Source organism: Lepidochelys olivacea (genome assembly GCF_965140295.1).
Source record: "Lepidochelys olivacea isolate rLepOli2 genome assembly, chromosome: 16".
Classification (NCBI taxonomy): domain Eukaryota; kingdom Metazoa; phylum Chordata; order Testudines; family Cheloniidae; genus Lepidochelys; species Lepidochelys olivacea.
The window spans coordinates 5,198,075-5,217,300 of record NC_140426.1 but is presented as its reverse complement, the minus strand read 5'-3'; the positions used below and the strand labels follow the sequence as shown (position 1 = coordinate 5,217,300).

At 55.1% G+C, this 19,226-nt stretch overlaps 1 protein-coding gene across 1 annotated transcript in view; it reads right to left on the bottom strand.

The window, feature by feature from the left end:
• BSPRY (B-box and SPRY domain containing) overlaps positions 1–18,389 on the bottom strand; it is a 31,427-nt gene extending 13,038 nt beyond the window's left edge. The window contains exons 1-3 of the mRNA XM_084649836.1: positions 18,097–18,389; positions 16,151–16,249; positions 14,454–14,684 (exon numbers count right to left, since the gene is read on the bottom strand). Coding sequence (XP_084505962.1) covers positions 14,454–14,684; positions 16,151–16,249; positions 18,097–18,297 — 531 coding nt within the window. The 5' untranslated portion in view covers positions 18,298–18,389. The remainder of the gene's footprint in view (positions 1–14,453; positions 14,685–16,150; positions 16,250–18,096) is intronic.
• Positions 18,390–19,226: the final 837 nt, after the last annotated feature.

The window sequence follows — 19,226 nt, the reverse complement described above, 5'->3', positions numbered from 1 at the left end:
GCCTGTTCATATCACGGGGCGACACCTGGTTCTTGTGCTATGTGAAGAGTAAATAACACTTCCCCCGTCACGATTTTATAGGCTCTGTCAGACCCCGCCTTAGTCGACTCTTATCTAAGCTGAACAACCCCAGTCTTTATTTTCTCCTTATATTTTCCTGAGGGCCTGGAATCACTTCTACGACAGCCTCACCATCCCAAGACTCAGAACTCATGAGTTCAGCCTCCAAATCAGGAGATTAGCATAGAAATCACATGATTCCTAAAAATAATCAAAAGTGTGTTCATTTTATTGCCATCTGAGCTTTTAAGGCGCATTCTGGTCCCATTTTAAAGCTTCTCTCTGCAACCGTTAAAGCTAGAACCTAATGTATTTTTAAATGAAAGCTGAGATTGTTGCAATCAATAGTCTCAGAAGTCTCCTTATCATTTTTGCTGCCCTTCTCTGTACCTTTTCCAATTCTAATCTATTTATTTTTAGATGGGGCAACCAGAATTGCACACAGCATTGAAGGTTTCTGTGTACCATGGATTTAAAAAGAAGCATTATTATATTTTCTGTCTTATTATCTATATCTTTCCTAATGGTTCCTAATATTGTTTGCTTTTTTGACTACCACTGCACATTGAGCAGATGTTTTCAAAGGACTATCCACGATGACTCTAAGATCTCTTTCTGGAGTGATAACAGCTAATTTAGATCCCATCATTTTGTATGTATAGTTGGTATTATGTTTTCCAATGTGCATTAATTTGCACTTATCAATGTTTTCTTGCCCAGTCATCCTGTTTCATGAGATCTCTGTGTAACTCTTCGCAGTCAGCTTTGGACCAAACTATCTTGAATAATTTGGTATCATCATTGATTCACCAAGGGCATGTGGATATGGGGAAAGCGGAGGATGTGATATATCTTGACTTTAGCAAAACTTTTGATACGGTCTCCCACAGTGTTCTTGCCAGCAAGATAAAAAAAGTATGGATTGGATGAATGGACTATAAGGCGGTGTGATACAGCATAGCCAGAGGGCAGCAGGAGAGTGTTTTAAAAAAAAAAAAAAAAGGCAGAAAAGAATTTTATTTGTGTAACACTTACAAGAAATCACCAAAAAGGATCAAGCAAAACTATGCAACAAAACAAAAGCAAACACAAGGTATAACACAGCAGCCTTCAGGAGGGAGAAGTGTTCAGGCTAGCCTGGGCCCAGAGCGGGGGGGCTTCCTCGACACTCGTGGTCTTCCACCCTCCTGAGTTACCTGGTGGCCTAGAGCTGGGGGGGCTTCCTCAACACTCATGGTCTTCCACGCCCTCGAGTTACCTAGTGCCACGCCCAGTGTCACCGATTATTCCTCTCCTGAGAGTGCCCGACAAGATGGGCACGGCTGCGGGGTGGGCGGTTTGGGGGTGGGAGGGACGTACACCCACGTGTGAGAGGACCCCTCCTAGGTGACAGTGATGATGGTATCCACAGCGGCAACGGCTGGGGCTGGGCTCTCGCTCTTCCCCTCAATCAAAGGGTCAGACGGAGGGAACCTGATGGGGTCACCGAGCAGAGAACCTCGGACAGCGCCCACCGCTCCTCGAAGGCGTCAAGGGAGTCGGTGGACGCCGCCCAGAGGAACTCCGCCCGGATACGTGAATGTACTGAGGATTGGAAAATGGCCCTACAGTCGCAGGACGCTTCATTAGCCAACCTCCCTTCTCTGGTTTTATAAATGGCTGTTTTAGCTAGGGCTAGGAGGAGGTTAACCAGGAGATCCCGTGACTTTGTGGGGCCACAGATGGGGAGTGTGTAGATAAAAAGATGAGGGGAAAAGTGTAGCTAAAAGCGTAATAAAATATTCGTGAGGAGCCGGAAAAGGGGCTGCAGCCTGGCACACTCTAAATATACGTGCGCCAGGGTTTCCCTCACATTGCAAAAAGGGCAAGTATCCGGGATGGGGGTGAACCGTGTCAAAAATACACCCATGCTCACAGCTCCGTGAAGGAACCGCCAACTAATGTCCCCGATGGGCCTCAGGACCAAGGTGGAATACAGGCTGGCCCACCGGGGTTGCTCACCCTCCAAAGGTGGCAGGAGGTCCCGCCGCTTTGTATCGGGGTGGGACACCAGGGTGTGGGCGTGAAGGGTGTGAAGCGTGAGTGTATATAGATGTTTCCTTGGTGCGGTTTGGAAGCTGACCAGCTGCAGTTTGTGCAGCCGGCTCGCAGTGAAAGGGTGAGGGGTTTATTGGGATCTACGGGGTAGGGGCCCAATTGAAAGGTCCGGTGGGCCTGGGGTAGAGGGCGGGCGGGGTGCGCCCTCGCACAGGGCTCGGTTGAGATAAGCTCGAGCAGTGGGCGTCAAGGCGGCCTTCACCTCCTGAAGTATGCGCCGGGGGGTACGAGGTCTGGAGAGCCCCATGCGCCCAGCGAGCGTCAGGGGATCCAGCCAGTCTCCCCAGTCGTAGTCCAGGAGGTCTCCGACTCTCGTGACTTCCGCCAGGACCAAACTCTGGCACACCGAGCGGGACTCCGCCACCTGCACACGGAGCTGGGGGTTGTGTAGCAGGGGCTCCGCGAGGAGATCTGCTCCCACGGTGGCCGCCACGGACCTGGTCATTGAAAACAGTTTCCAGGTCCGGAGGAGGTCCTGGTACAAGACCAGCAGCCTGGAGAGGTCTCGCGGAAGACCTCTCGGACAGAGATAAAAGAGCTGCCGGTCGTATCAGAGCCCTTGGAAGCGGCTCAGGAAGGCATGCACCAGTATGCTCGACGTCGAACTACCTGCACTATAGAGGAGCCTCTGCAGGGCCTGGAGGCGGAAGACACGGACCTGAGTGTTCAGACACTTCAGGCCCTGCCCTCCTTCCTTCAGGGGTAAATGAAGAACCCCAACAGGGGCCCAGTGCATTCCTGATCAAAAGAACTCTAGAATTGATATCCGGAGGTCGGTCAGGAAACCCAGGGCCGGGAACAGAGCGTGGACAGGACTAGTTGGTTAAGCACCAGTGCTCTCCCTCGGAGAGAGAGATTTCGGAATAGCCTCGTCCATTTCCGGAGCCACTCTATCACCCTGCCTTCTAAATTTTGCCAGGTCTCCGGCGGGGAAGGGTGCGTGGCAGAAAGGTAAACGCCTAGGTAGAGCAGTGGACCCGCGCTCCACCAGATGGTCTGAAGCGCGGGTGGGAGGGAGCTCACCTGCCGCCAGTCCCCCACTGCCAAGCCAGAGCTCTTGACCCAGTTGACTCAGGCGGAGGAGGCTGCCGAATAGATGTCCTGGCAAGCCTCCACCCGCACCAAGTCCCCCGGGTCCTGGAGCACGTCATCGGCGTACGCCAACAGGACCAGCCGCAGCTCCGGCTCCCGCAGCACCAAACTTGTCAACCTCCTGCGGAGGAGACAGAGGAAGGGCTCGATCGCCAGAGCGTACAGCTGGCCCGAGAGGGGGCACCCCTGCTGTACTCCTCGCCCGAAGCTGACCAGTTCGGTCAGGGTCCAGTTGAGCCTAACCAGACACTCTGCAGAAGCATACAGCACCTGGAAAAAACTCACAAACTGAGGTCCGAATCCAAGTGCCTGCAGAGTGCCCAGGAGGTACCCATGGTCCACTCTATCGAACGTCTTCTCCTGATCGAGAGACAGGAGGGCGAACGACAGACCGTCTCTACGCCTGAGTTCCAAAAGGTCTCGGACTAGAAATAGGTTGTCAAAAATGCTGCAACCCGGGACAGTATAGGTCTGGTCTGGGTGGATCACATCCGCCAGCACGGACCCTAGCCGCAGCGAGATTGCTTTCCCTACAATTTTGTAGTCCGTGCTAAGGAGCGAGACGGGACGCCAGTTTCGTAAGTTGCGGAGGTCCCCCTTCTTCAGCAACAAGGCGAGAACCGCTCACCTGCACGAAAGAGGGAGGACCCTGCCCTTCAAAGACTCAGCCCAGACAGTGGCTAGGTCTGGGCCAAGGATGTCCCAGAACACGCGGTAGAGCTCCACGGTCAGCCCGTCCGTGCCTGGAGATTTATTGGTGGGCATGCGACGGAGGGCTTCTGAGAACTCGGCCAGGGTGAGAGGCAGCTCTAGTCGGTCTCGGTCGCCCACGCTGACCATGGGGAGTTCCTCCCAGAGCACCCTGCAAGCGCCCGGATTGGTTGGATCTGGGGAGAAAAGGCTTGTGTAGAAGTCACGGGCCCTCTCACACATGTCCACCGGATCCATGAGGGGGGTGCCGTCTTCTGCTAGAAGGCAGGTGACGTGTTTCTTGGCCCCCCTGGTTTTCTCCAGGGCATAGAAGAAACGGGAGCCGCGATCCATCTCCTGAAGGAGGCGGATGCGGGATCAAACAAAGGCACCTCGGGCCCGATGGTCCTCGAGGGCCCGGAGCTCCTCCGCTTCTCCCGGCACGCTCCGCAGAGGAACGGGTCCTCGGGGCTGGCAGCCAGACGCCTCTCCATCTCTAAGACCTTCCATTCCAACTGCTCTATCGCTGCATTTCTCCGTCGGCTGGTGCCCCGGTTGTAGTCATGGCAGAAGAGCTTGGCGCGCACCTTCCCTAGATCCCACCATCGCCGCGCCGAGGGAAAGGCACGCCGCTGCTCTCACCAGGCCAGCCAGAACTCCTGGAAGGATGTCACGAAGCCCTCATCCTCCAACAGGCTGTTGTTAAAGTGCCAATAGGCTGGCCCCGGCCTCTCTGCACGGAGAGAGGCTGTTATGGTGGCTAGATGATGGTCGGAAAATGGGGCCGGCCGAATGTTGGAGGAGTGGGCCTGTGAAAGATGGAAACGGGATAAATAAATACGGTCCAACCGAGAGTGGTGTGACTGATGGGCCTCCACCCGGACAAAGATGAACGTGGAAGTGTCATCTGGGTGATGGTCACGCCAGACGTCTACTAGGGAGTGATGTTCGACTATTTCTCGGAGAATGTTCGCAGCAGCCGGGCTCAGCTTGGCCCCTGAGCAGTCCTGTTCCTCGAGGGTGGTGTTAAAGTCCCCTCCCAGGACTAAGCACTTGTGAGAATCTAGGGTGCCAAGGAAGTCGGACACCCGCCGATAGAATTGCGGCTGCTTCGGGCTCGTTGTCGGGGCATAGATATTAACGAGGTTGACCACGAGCCCCTCCATACGGACTCGGAGATGCAGCAGGTGGCCCGGCATGGTCTCAGTGACCCCTAGCACCTCGGGCCGTAGGTTGGGGGAGAACAGGGTCGCCACTCCAGCTTGTCAAATTGTGAAGTGGCTGAAGTAGACCCCGTCCCCCCACTCCAGCCGCCAGCTGTCCTCGGCGGTCGGATCCGTATGGGTCTCCTGCAGGAAAACCACATAGTACCCCCCTTCCCGAAGGTAAGAGAGCACCTGGGACCTGCGGAGAGCCATCCTACAGCCCCGGTGTTCAAAGTTGCTATAATGAGGGGCGTCATTCGGAGGGCTGGGGCGTGGGGGTTCCTTGTTGGCGGGGGTGTTCGCGGCCCCCGGCGGGTTGCGCAACAATCCGAGACCCATCCCGTTAGTGAGTAAATCGTCACGGAAGCTGCGGGCCCGCCCGTAGGCCGCAGCACCGTGCCTTCCTTTCCCTCTACCCTCCTTTATAAGGGCCCTTGTGGCGGAGGAGTTGATCCCCCCATCGCTAGAGAGCCAGCTGTACCCTGTTGCGGGAGCCACGGACATAGGCCCTGGGGGCCGGGGGAGGGACGCTCGCAGAGCTGGTGGAGGGAACAGCGGGGAGGGACGCCATGGTCGATGACGAGGCCACAGCGGTGGGGGAAGCCTCTGCCATGGAGGGCTTGGTGGTTGTGGCGGGGTCCTTCCCCTTCTTCGCACCCTGGCCTTTCCAGCTAACCGGGGGGGCTTTCCTAGAATCTGGGGGGGCGGTGGGCGTAGCAGCGGCAATAGTTGCCCCAGTGCCTCCGCTGCCGATGCCCCAGCGGGGGCGGTGGCAGGTGTTTTGGCAGCAGTGGTGGGGGGGAGGCTTGGGGGTTGGGCAGGGGGTAGGTGGGGGAGGGGCAGCTGAGGTAGTTAGAGGGACCTCACCCCTCTCATTCCCCGCCATCGTGAGCAGGGAGAGACAGGGAGACACCAGAAGGAGGAGGGGGGAGGGTGAAGCAGATTAACCACTTTTCCCTGTTGGGCTGCAGGCTGGGGGGGGCGCCAAATGGGTTGGACTGGACAGGGGAAGGAAACAGGAGTTGGGGTCAGGTAGTAGGGGCAAACTGTGGGGTGGGCCGTCTGGGGGTGGGGGGGGGAACGTGGACCCACGCATGTTTATCCAAAGAGTCTCGTTTGGTCGGCTGTTGTGTCTGGTCCGGATGATGGAATTCAAAGCAAGCAGTTGAGTCTAGAGGCAGATGGCAGGTTGCCAGCAGGGACGGATGGCGGGGGGGGGCCATGACGGTTGTAGTAGTGTTGGGGGGGGGGCACCGATGGATCGGGGGGCAGCTCCATGCCACACCCCCTGTGCCCCTACAAAATGCAGTTAAGACACAGTCAAACTCCCCCCACACGAGAGTACAGTTCAAAAGTTACTCAGTCTTACGGCCCCCTCCACAATGATTTGTAGCTTCCCTGGGCGATGTCTCTGTCAGCTGTCTTCTCTCCCGGTCTTTGTGGAGCATTCCAAAAATGCCAAGCAAAGATAAGAAGACGAGTAATCGCGGGTCCACAAATGAACAGCAAAATGGTTGGGTCTGGGGGCGTCCACTCCCTTCCTCCGGGGAGCGGGTCGGCAGTCTTTCCCCCCCTCCTCCGGGGGTTGCAGCTGAAGCAATAGCAGCGTCCGAGGGCAGGCGTGGGGGGCTGGCAGGCAAGCTGGCAGCCGACCAGCACTCGAACGGCAGCAAAGAAAAAAAAACAGCAAAAAAAAAAAAACCCGAAGAAAAAGTGTCTGTCCCGGTCGCGGGGGGGTGGAACTAAAGCAGGGGCAAAAAGCAAGGAAAGCCCAGGCCAGAGGGCAGCAGGTGAGTGTTAGAAGGGTGCCTTCTTCCCTGTAGAGGGAAGGAAGTTTGCTATAAATTAACTTTAGATAAGCTATTACCAGCAGGACAGTGGGGTGGGAGGAGGTTTTGTTTCATATTCTCTGTGTATATATAAAGTCTGCTGCAGTTTCCACGATATGCATCCGATGAAGTGAGCTGTAGCTCACGAAAGCTCATGCTCAAATAAATTGGTTAGTCTCTAAGGTGCCACAAGTACTCCTTTTCTTTTTATAAATTAATTAAAGCACCTGAAGCCAATTAAAGTACCTGAAGCCAGTCACCTGATAAAACCCCCCTGCTTCAATCAGACAGGGGAAGGAGTTGAAGCAGAGCGGATTGGTGCCGGAGCAGAGAGCGGTCTGGAGAAGTTGAAGCAGAGCGGATTGGTGCCGGAGCAGAGAGCGGTCTGGAGGAGTTGAAGCAGAGCGGATTGGTGCCGGAGCAGAGAGCGGTCTGGAGGAGTTGAAGCAGAGCGGATTGGTGCCGGAGCAGAGAGCGGTCTGGAGGAGTTGAAGCAGAGCGGATTGGTGCCGGAGCAGAGAGCGGTCTGGAGGAGTTGAAGCAGAGCGGATTGGTGCCGGAGCAGAGAGCGGTCTGGAGGAGTTGAAGCAGAGCGGATTGGTGCCGGAGCAGAGAGCGGTTTGGAGGAGTTGAAGCAGAGCGGATTGGTGCCGGAGCAGAGAGCGGTCTGGAGGAGTTGAAGCAGAGCGGATTGGTGCCGGAGCAGAGAGCGGTTTGGAGGAGTTGAAGCAGAGTGGACTGGTGCTGGAGCAGAGAGCGGTTTGGAGGAGTTGAAGCAGAGTGGACTGGTGCTGGAGCACAGAGCGGTTTGGAGGGAAGCAGAGGAGAGTTTGGAGAAGTGCTGCGGTGGGCTAAGAAGACCAAGACCCTAGGTAAAGGGCAGGGGTGAAAGGGGGCCGGTACCGCGTACCGGTAAGAACCCGCCCCGGCCCATACCCAGCCCACAGTAAAGTGTTGCCGCGGCAGCGCTTTCACCTCCCTGCTCCTTTCGCCTCCCCCGTCAGCGGCCCTGCTGGTAGGGTCCGTCCCGGCAGGGCTGCCGACGCGGGAGGCGAAAGGGGCAGGGACAGGAAAGCGAAGCCGCGGCACCGCTTTAAGGATGGTCCTTTGCCGCCACTGCACTTTAATGTTGCTGCACCTCCCGTCGGCAGGGCCGAGGCAAAGGACCCTGCAGCGCTTTAACGTTCCTGCTCCTTTGGGCCCCCCCGGCCGCCGACGGGTGGGGGCGGGGCAAAGAGAACAGCTGCTCTGGGGCCGGCGATTTAAAAGGGCCCGGGGCTCCGTACCGGTAAGTGGCCTCAGTTACTTTCACCCCTGGTAAAGGGACACCTGGTTTGTGCAGAGGGAGGGCAGGAAGCCCCACAAGCTGAAGGGCAGGAGAGGGAAGTAGCCCAGGGGAAGGAACCGCTAGTTCTAGTGGTTTACCGCTATCCCTAGGGCCCCTGGGCTGGGACCCAGAGTAGAGCATGGGCCCGAGTCCCTTCCTCTCTACTCCCGTCCTCTAGGACACTAGTGGGGCAGTTAATACCTCAGTTCAGGGGCGGGAAATGGTGCCCTGAACCCACCTCCCCCGCCAAGAAAAGAGAGCATGAGACCCGTCATAGTAGTGCCAGCAATTTGCCACAGTGGATAGAAAGCTGGCTAGGTTGTCGGGTTCAACGGGTAGTGATCAATGTCTAGTTGGCAGCCGGTTGGCAGGGATCAGTCCTGGGGCCAGTTTTGTTCAACATCTTTATCAGTGATCTGGATGATGGGATTAATTGCACCCTCAGCAAGTTCACACATGACACTAAGCTGGGGGGAGAGGCAGATACACTGGAGGGTGGGGATAGGGTCCAGAGTGACCTAGACAAATTGGAGGATTGGGCCAAAAGAAATCTGATGAAGTTCAACAAGGACAAGTGCAGAGTCCTGCATTTAGGAAGGAAGAATCCCATGCACCGCTACAGGCTGGGGACCGACTGCCTAAGCAGCAGTTCTGCAGAAAAGGACCTGGGGATTACAGTTGATAAGGAGCTGGTTATGAGTCAGCAGTGTACCCTCATTGCCAAGAAGGCCAACGGCATATTGGGCTGTATTAGGAGGAGCATTACCAGCAGATCGAGGGACGTGATTATTCCCCTCTATTCGGCACTGGTGAGGCCACACCTGGAGTACTGCATCCAGTTTTGGTCCCCCCACTACAGAAGATATGTGGACAAATTGGAGAGAGTCCAGCGGAGGGCAACAAAAATGATTAGGGGGCTTGGGCACATGACTTGCAAGGAGAGGCTGAGGGAACTGGGGTTATTTGGTCTGCAGAAGAGAAGAGTGAGGGGGGATTTGATAGCAGCCTTCAACGACCTGAAGAGGGGTTCCAAAGAGGATGGAGCTCGGCTGTTCTCAGTGGTAGCAGATGACAGAATAAGGAGTAATGTTCTCAAGTTGTAGTGGGGGAGGTCTAGGTTGGATATTAGGAAACACTATTTCACTAGGAGGGTGGTGAAACACTGGAATGGGAGGTGGTGGAATCTCCTTCCTTAGAGGTTTTTAAGGCCCGGCTTGACAAAGCCTTGGCTGGGATGATTCAGTTGGTGTTGGTCCTACTTTGAGCAGGGGATTGGACTAGATGATCTCCTGAGGTCCCTTCCGACCCTGATATTCTATTATTCTATTATCTGCAAACTGCCACCTCACTGTTCCCTTTTTCCAGATTATTTAAGAATATATTGAACAGCACTGGTGCCAGTACAGATCCCGGGGGGACACCACTATTTGCCACTTTCCATTGTGAAAACTGACCATTTATTCCTACCCTTCATTCCCTATCTTTCAATGAATTAATGATCCATCAGAAAACCTTCCCTCTTATCACATGACTGGTTACTTTGTTTAAGAGTCTTTGGTGATGGACTTTGTCCAAGACTTTCTGAATCTCCAAGCACACTATATCCACTGGATCACCCTTGTCCACATGCTTATTGACAACCTCAAAGATTTCTAATAGATTAGCGAGGCATGATTTCCCTTTACAAAAGCTGAATTAACTCTTTCCTAACATATCAAGTTCATTGCTATGTCTGAGAATTCTGTTTTCTATTAGTTTCAACCAATTTGCCTAGTACTGAAGCTAGGCTTACAGTGTCTCTTCTGGAGCCTTTTTTTAAAAAAATTGGCATTACATTACCTATCCTCTATTTGGCATGGAGGCTGATTTCAGCAGTAGGTCATGTACCACAATTAGCAGTTCTGTAATTTCATATTTGAGTTCTCTCAGAACTCTTGGGTGAATACCATCTGGTCCTGATGCCTTATTACTGTTTAATTTATCAATTTGTTCCAAAACCTCCTCTAATGATACCTCAATCTGGGACAGTTCCTCAGATTTGTCACCTAAAAAGAATGGCTGAGGTGTGGGAATCTCCCTCACATCCTCTAAAATGAAGACCAATGAAAAAAATTTATTTAGCTTGAGTGTTCCTTTAGCACCTCAATCGTCCAAAGACTTCACTGACTATTTAAGAATGTCTACACTGGCACTTCGTCAGCAAAACTTTTGTTGTTCAGGGGTGTTAAAAACCACACCCCCAAATGACAAAAGTTTTACCGACAAAAAGCACCGGTGTGAACAGCGCTTTGTCAGCAGGAGCACTCTCCTGCCGACGAAGCCGCGGCCGCTCGTGGGGGGTGGAAGTTTTTTGTCAGCAGCAGAGCTCTCTCTTGCCGACAAACAGCAACTACACTGCGCATCTTTTAGCGGCACGGCGGTAGCGAAACTGAGTCATGTAGCCATAGCCTTTGACAGGCTGCCTGTTTCTGATGTACTTTTAAAAAAATGCTGTCAGTCTTTTGCTAGTTGCTCTTCAAATTCTTTTTTGGCCTGCCTAATTATACTTCTACCCTTGACTTGCCAGAGTTCATGCTTCTTTCTATTTTCCCCCCTAGGATTTGACTTCCAATTTTTAAATGTTGCCTTTTTGCCTCTAACCCCCTCTTACTCCGCAGTTTAATCATGGTAGCATTTTTTTGGTCTTATTGTTTTGTTTTGATTTGGGGTACATATTTAGTTTGAGCCTCTATGATGGTATTTTTAAATAGTTTCCGTGCAGGTTGCAGGCATTTCACTCTTGTGACTGTTCCTTCTCATTTCCATTTGACTAGCCTCATTTTTGTGTAATTCCCCTTCTTTGATGTTAAATGCACCTGTGGTGGGTTTCTTTGGTATCTCCCCCCTGCATGGATGTTAAATTTAATTACATTATGGTCGTTGTTACTGAATGGGTCAGCACCTCTGGGACCAGATCCTGCGCCCCACTCAGGACTAAATCAAGACTTGCCTCTTCCCTTGTGGGTTCCAGGACTAGCTGCTCCAAGCAGCTGTCATTGATGGTGTCTGGAAACTTTCTCTCTGCATCCCGTCCTGAGGTGACATGTCCCCAGTCAATATGGGGACAGTTGAAATCTCCCATATTATTGCGTTTTCTAGTTTTGTAGCCTCTCTAATCTCATGGAGCATTTCACAATCACCACCACCATCCTGGTCAGGCAGTCGGTACTATATTCCTGCAGCTATATACTCTTATTATTCAAGCATGCAATTTGTGTGCATAGCGATTCTATGGTAGTTTGATTCATTTAGAGTTGTACTATATTTGGCTCTATGCTTTCCCATAGAGTGTCGATTCCCGCACCAGCGTGACTTACCCTGTCATTCCCATATATTTTGTACCCTGGTATTACCGGGTGCCATTGATTATCCTTGTTCTCACACAATAAAATCCCTCCCTGGGGACTTACGCAAAGGTCTCAGTGGGTTTGGGTGTCTCCCCAAGTCCTCCATCCCCCTTGCTGAGCCCCGGCACGGACAGTGTCACAGTGAAGAGCAAACCCCTCACCCTCCCTGGAAATGGCTAAAACTGCCTCCTGGGGATTGAGTTTGTGCCGCTGGCGATGCCCGAAGCAAGTGTATTGAACAAGTTCATGCAGCAGGAAAATCCGCCTGACACAGGTAGCCAAGGATCCTCTCTCTTTTCCCCCTCGCCCCCCCCCCCCATCCCCTGTCCCCGGTAACTCTGTCGCTACCATTCACTGCAAGGCCCAAGACCCACCCTGGCGCTTGTTCTAACAGCTGCTCTATGGCCTGTTATCTAACATGCCTCCCACAATGGTGTCCAAGGCCCCTCAGTGCAGACTCCTTGAAGTCAGGCCATCTGCAGCAGGAGTCATCCAGCTCCCCAGCCCCACATCCATCCCAGAAGGCTTTGCTGCAGCACTTCAGAGGTGTCCCCTCTCTCCTGCTGGCCTGGGTTGCAGGAAGCACAACTGTCTTTCCTGGGCCCTGCGGGAGAGCAGCCCCATCCCCCACCCCGTGCTGCCGCAGAGGCAGGGAGTTGCTCCACTGCCCATCTCCCTGTTCCCGGCTCAGGCTGGGGTGGGGCACGTCCTCCAGTGCCTCTTGGGCTCCATTTCCTACAGTGCCATCAGGGCTCTGCGTGCTCAGACCAAGTGCAGGCCCAGCACGATGGTGTTCTCTCCCCCACCTTTCACACGGAAAGACCATCCTGTGCTCGCTCAAAGGCAGCCCGAGCAGTCGTGATAAGAGGAGAGTCTGACGCCATTAACAGGAAATCCATTTCTGTGGGGCAGATGGACCAGCCCAGCCATTTGCACAGGCCGGGAGCTCCAGAACACGGGGTGCCTTTTGCACAACCTCAATGTATCCATTTTTTTTTAACTAAGAAAACTATTGTTTAACATATTGGCAACTACACAGCAGTGACACCTCGGTGCATTTCAACCCACAGGAAGTGCAGCACTTTAGCACACTCACTACAGCCCCCCCTCAGCTGTCTGGCTCATGGCGTTTCAGATGCTTGCTACAATTGTACTATGCCCCCACAGGCTGTCCCAGGTCCCCGTCTCCTAGGGGAAAGGCCTATCACCTGGGGGTGATGACGGCTCCAGAGAGTTACTGTTTCCAAACCAGACGTCATCCTGTTATCAGCCAAACCTCTCATTTGTATCAGCTTTCTCATTATGGAGCCTGCACCAATTAGCCAAAGTAAATTCAGCAGATTTCTTTGCACAGTGTGTGGTCAGTGTGCTCCTGAGCAGATCACTGCAAGCACCTTCCTCTGACACATCAAGTGTCGGCTCCTGCCAGAGACCAACCTCTGACCCAGGCTGGAAACATTTACAAGCCTCACACCGCCCTCACCCACCACCACCGCTACGCGGCAAAGAGCCAGACAGACCTTTTCACTACCGTCTTGCTGGCTGGTATTTAACAGATCTCGTGCTCCAGCCTCCCGTCTCTCTGGTGGGACAAGTCTGACTGGCCAATACCAGAAGGTGGAATAAGAGATTCACTATTATTCCCATCCCCACTGGTTCACTTCACGAGCCAACCAGCATTGTTCGAATCCCTAGAAAGTTCTATCCCCAGAGCAAAGCTTCTGCCGCTCACTTAAAGTTAAACGAACCCAAGCAATGGCTTAAGGTCGGGGAGATAGGATAACTGCCCGCTAACATCTGACTGGAGAGGAACTCTTAAGGTGATCCAAGGGTGATTTAATAAATAATGGGAAGGAACCAGCCAAATGAACATGCAGACTGAGTAGGAGAAGTTCCCTCACACCGAGGTTTGTTAGATGGCAGGAGATCTCTCCAGGGAAAGGCAGGGGCCCCAAAGACCGAGCCCTGCTCTGCACGACAAAATCACTTCAGTATAAACACGTCGCTCGGGGGCGGGGGGGTTGGATGATCCACACTCCTAAGCGACACAGTTATACCAGCTTAAGTGCCAGTGTACACAGCGCTATGGCGGAGGGCGAGCTCCTCCCAGCGAATTAGCTCCTGCCGCTCACGGAGGCCCATTAACTGAGTCGACAGGAGACGCTCTCTCCTGTCTTCATCAAAGTGCTACAGCGGTGCAGCTGAGCCAGCGCAGTGTTTTAAGTGGAGACCTGCCTGGAGCTGTTTAAAATCAACAAAGAACTAGAAAAATCCATGAAAAATCATGTACCGGCCTTCGCCCTCTCTGACCCTTGAGTCCAATCCTCAGATACTGAGGCCCTGCTTGGGCCCTTGTGGTCCCATCTGCTTGCAAGGGAGAAGAGGCAAGGAGGAAGTAATGCAGCAGTTAGTGCTGCTCTAGCCCAGCATTCAAAGGGCGGTGCGTCCCCGAGCTTGGAAGACAATTCTGATAGTCTCCCATCACCCGCAGTAAAGGGGAGACCAGCAGGAACATTTCAGAAGCTCCCTCACCTGTTCCTAGCTCTTACGGGGCAGCCACATTTCTTTGGTGATTCCAGCCAGGTGACTCCCTAGGTAGGCACAGCTGCTTCCCAGGAATGCAAACCCGAGTCTCTCTTGAACTCTGGCCTCCTTGTTGTCAGTGCAACAAGCTGCCAAACTGCTGCGCTTAAGAGTCATCAGCTACAGTGACAGAAGCCTGGCTGCAAGCTAGACTGGCTCCTCCGTACAGGACTGTGGTACTTACCACCAGGCCGTGGTCATCCAAGTTGGTGATCATGTCCACTAGGTAGGTGCGGAGGGTAGCCAGTTTCTGCAGAGAGTCGCTCCAATGAGCTCGCTGGGTCAGGATGCTCTGATGAGTCCTCTCCTCCTCCGCATGCACCTTCTCCAGCAGCCGCTGCTCTTCGTTCTCACACACATTTCTCACAAAGATCAGCCTCTGGATCACCACTTCCCGGGCCCAGCTGGCCGCACTCTGCCACAACAAGGACAGGGAGGGAGAGGTGTCAGGAGAAAAGGAGGAAAGCTACCACCAGAGCTGGCTTTCTATGCGCCCTAACACTGAGTTAATCCACCTGAAATCACTGAGATTAAAGTGGTGTCAACCAGTGTGAGATCGGAACCAGGCCACTCTACCTACCAGTGATGGTGTTTCTAAGGCACTAGCTGGTATCGCCATGGCTACTAAGTGCTAACTTGACACTCAGCAAGGCCCAAAATTTCAGCTTTATTTACACCATGTAATATTAGGGAAATGATCTCATGCTGATTAGCCAAAGGTCCAGCCTGCAACCCCTGGTGCAGGATAGCAGCTCTGGTTCCCTGCAGCAGGCCCACTGGGCTCAACTCAAATTAGGAAGGACTTTCAGGATTAGGCCTGACAGCTGCTGTCCCGCCCACCACTCCTATTCACTCAACAGCGGGTCTGCTCGGACTAAAGTATGTCTGTGCAGCCTTTGCAGCCCAGCCATTGCAGGAGGCCAGGGGACCCTGGAAGTGAACTGACTAGAGACAAAACTGAAACTGACTAGCCTTTTATTGAAGCACAGGCACCAGCAGGGAACTGGGAGAAGTTAGGGTCACTGAAGTGTTCAAAGCCATGATTGCTAACACAGGCCTGGTCTACTCTAGAAAATTAGGTCGACATAACTACATCACTCAGAGATATGGAAAACCCACAATCCCAAGTGGCATGGTTAAGCCCACCTAGTCCCTGTGTAGACAGTGCGAGGTCGACGGAAGAATTCTTGGGGAGCTGGATAACCTAGGCTGATGGGAGAAGCATAGGTAATAACATCTACACTGTAGCGTTACAAGCATAGACGTACCCACAGAGCATTTACACAGAAATAGCTGGCTGGATTCTCAGTTCTACTACGGCCACTTTCCCCTGCTCTCGCCGTGTAAACGGGCTTTAAAGTCAGTGTAGGATGAAACAGATGCTGCCAGCGGTGCCCCAGCGTAAGGGCGAAATCGGCCTAGTATCGTTAGCCTGACGCGGCCGCTTTCAAGGAAAGCGCTGCCTGAGGGAGGCGTGGGAAGCTGCACCAGCTGAACTGCGAGATGAGCAAATTCAAGAGCAAACTCCAGGGTTTGACTCCTGAGCCCACCCCCAGAACCCAGGCCAAGGTCATCTACAGGAGGGTGGGGCAGCAGAGAGGGTGTTCACACCACTCTGGAAGCAATGCAATGGGTAGTGCATGAACTCAGCTGCCTGCCTCACGGGGTTAATACTACGCAAACCTGTCTGCTCAATATGGGGGGTGGTCGGAGAGGGAGACAGGCCAAAACCAAATCAGTGACCAAAGCGTAAAGCCATCTCAGCAACCCTGGGCAGCCAGCAGGAACATTGCTGAGTGGGGGTATGTTCACCTGTGAGATGCAGGCTACATAGCAAGCTCAGGTCCACATTACCATACCATGGAAAGAAAAGCGAATTACCAGAGCACTTTGGTTCTTCCCTGGCAGCACCTCGGCCATGTATTTGGTGATCGCAGCACTCTGCAGCTGGAGCTTCTCACACTGATCCACAATTTTATTCTGAAATACAGAATGAGAGCTATGGATTCACAGCCACTCGGAGCATCCTCTGCCCATCGGGCACTGTGAGCTCTCAGCTTTCAGAAGTGGTGTAGTCATACAGCATCCCTTCACTAGAGCACAGGCTGCATGAGGTCCCCGGGAGCGTCCGGCTCTCAGCCCCATTGCAATCAGCTGCAAACACACTCCAGCTTTACATGAAGAAATAAATCCCAGATTTGTAATAAAACCCAATCCTTGCCTGAAAAAGTCACAGATGGGCCTAAAATAGCCCTAAAAGTTAGCGGGTTTTAATCATATGACAATCCACCTTGGTAAGACCTGTCCTGGACTCCCGATCACCAGTGATAGTATCTCTGTGAGAGAAAGAGGTGGAGGGAAGGGAGAAACTGTTACATGCAGATCACCTAGGCCAGATTCTCTGTCATGTTCTGGTTCCTTTACATCACTCTGGTATTGTGAGGAGACAGAACTTCAGTGGAAATGGCCTGTGACTATCCCTGGCATAAGGGCTTTCTCCACACAGCAGAGTTGCATGAGGGAAGAGTGCAGGCATGGCCAGCTCCTGCTGTTCTCAACTGGGATGACTCTGGGGGGATGTTACAGCCAAATATAAACTGGAGTAGTCCTGGGGCTGCTTTAATTTATGCCATGAATGAGCAGTCCAAACTATGGAGTGTAAAGCAGCCTTTGCCCTCTCCTGCAACAAGCACAATTTAGCCAGAACAGGCTCTGAGCCATAGTTTTGCCTTTGAAAACTGTCATTTCTCTTGGCAATAGGACAATTCCTATGTGATTGCTGAGAACTAAACCTGTCATTTGGGTTTAAATCTAAAAACCAAAGCCAACAGACAAGAACAAGGAGGTGTAATTTTGATCTAGCCTTACTGAAATAGCCTTTCAGTAAGGGTACCACAGAGAGTGCCCAGCCCTCCCTCTGAATCATGGCCCTGATCCCTGATCCCTGCACACCTGCTTGTTCCTCACTGCCAATGGGTGATATGAACCGGTCAGCCCTAGGGTGGCTCACAAGCTGTCCTATTACCATTACTCACCGGTGAAGAGGAGTGATTGGTCACCTAAGTCACATTGTATTGTTTCTGCTCTCTGATTGGATGGCTGAAACTTTTTTAAACAGGAGATTGTGGTGTGGGGCGCTTCCTAGGAAAAGTTTCTAGAGGAAGAATGGTTGGTGCTGGCTGCTGTCAGGCTTCACAATTCCAGCCCCCGCCTCGAATGAGGTGAAGGTAACTCCGGTGTGTGAGATCCCTGGCCTGAGTGCCCAGCAGCTGCTCAGCAAGTGAGGTGGAGGTGCTGGGCCGGCCGGCTTGTCTCTGCGCGCTGGCTGGGCTCACGTTGGGGGGCGCGATCCATGCACAGAGCTGTCCCCCTTCCCCGTGCTGATCTCCTCGGCAGGGGGCTCACAGGGACCCAGGCTGCTCTGAGCCCTCCCATCCCAGAGCCAAAGGGCGATCCGGCGTCTCCGTGCAGCCTGGGCGCTCCCTGGGGGCCTGTCTCCCAGCACATCTCTGCGCAGCGCCTGGCACACCCGGCCCTGCCCTCACCTGGGGTCTCCGCGCTACAGTCACACGCAGCCGGAGCCCCGAGGGACGTCACCCGCCAAGGCTGCCGCGGGGCTGGGGAGCGGCGCCACCGCCGGACTCTCCCCGTCAGCCGCCCGGGGAGCCGCCCTGCCCTGGGCTCCGGCTGCTCCGCACGGCGCGTCCGGGCTGCTGCAGGGGAGGCGCCCGGAGGGGCTCCGGGCCAGCGGGCGACGCTGGGCGTGGGGCGCCCCCGGGCAGCCGGCGGCCCGGCCCCGCGGCGAGCAGCCCCGGCCCCGCGCTTACCCGCAGGCCCGCAGCCTTCTCCTCCAGCGCCGACACGCGGGGCCCGGCGCACTGGGCGCAGACCCGCCGGCGGTGAGCGGCGCAGAACCAGCCCAGCTCCCGCCTGGGCTCCGGGCAGCTGCCCGCGGCCGGCCCCGCCTGGCTCCGCCTGCCCGGCTCCGCGCCCGCGGGCGGGGGTAGCCCCGTCCCCTCCTGCGCCATCAGCCCGCGCTGGCTGCACGCCGGAGCCGGAGCCGCTCCCGGGCGGACGCGGGGCCCCTGGGAGCCGGCGGCACCTGTCTCAGGTGCGGGGAAGCGACGGGCGGGCGGGGCTGCAGGGCGAAGTGACGCGAAGTGACGGCGGCCCCGCCCTGCGCGCACGGCCCCCCCCCCCGCCAGACACACCCAGCCAGACACACCCACCCCCCAGCCCTGCTTCCTCTCTGACCCCCCTAGTGCTGCACACCGAGCCCCCCCCAGCCAGACACACCCACCCCCCCAGCCCTGCTTCCTCTCTGACCCCCCTAGTGCTGCACGCCCAGCCCCCCCAGCCAGACACACCCCGCCAGACACACCCACCCCCCCAGGCCCCCCCCCGCCAGACACACCCACCCCCCAGCCCTGCTTCCTCTCTGACCCCCCTAGTGCTGCACGCCCAGCCCCCCCCAGCCAGACACGCCCAGCCCCCCCCAGGTCCCCCCCGCCAGACACACCCCCCCCCAGCCCTGCTTCCTCTCTGACCCCCCTAGTGCTGCACGCCCAGCCCCCCCCCGCCAGACACACCCACCCCCCCAGCCCTGCTTCCTCTCTCACCCCCCTAGTGCTGCACGCCCAGCCCCCCCCCCCGCCAGACACACCCACCCCCCCAGGCCCCCCCCGCCAGACACACCCACCCCCCCAGCCCTGCTTCCTCTCTGACCCCCCTAGTGCTGCACGCCCAGCCCCCCCGCCAGACACACCCACCCCCCCAGCCCTGCTTCCTCTCTCACCCCCCTAGTGCTGCACGCCCAGCCCCCCCCCGCCAGACACACCCACCCCCCCAGACCCCCCCCGCCAGACACACCCACCCCCCCAGCCCTGCTTCCTCTCTGACCCCCCTAGTGCTGCACGCCCAGCCCCCCCAGCCAGACACACCCAACCCTCCAGCCCTG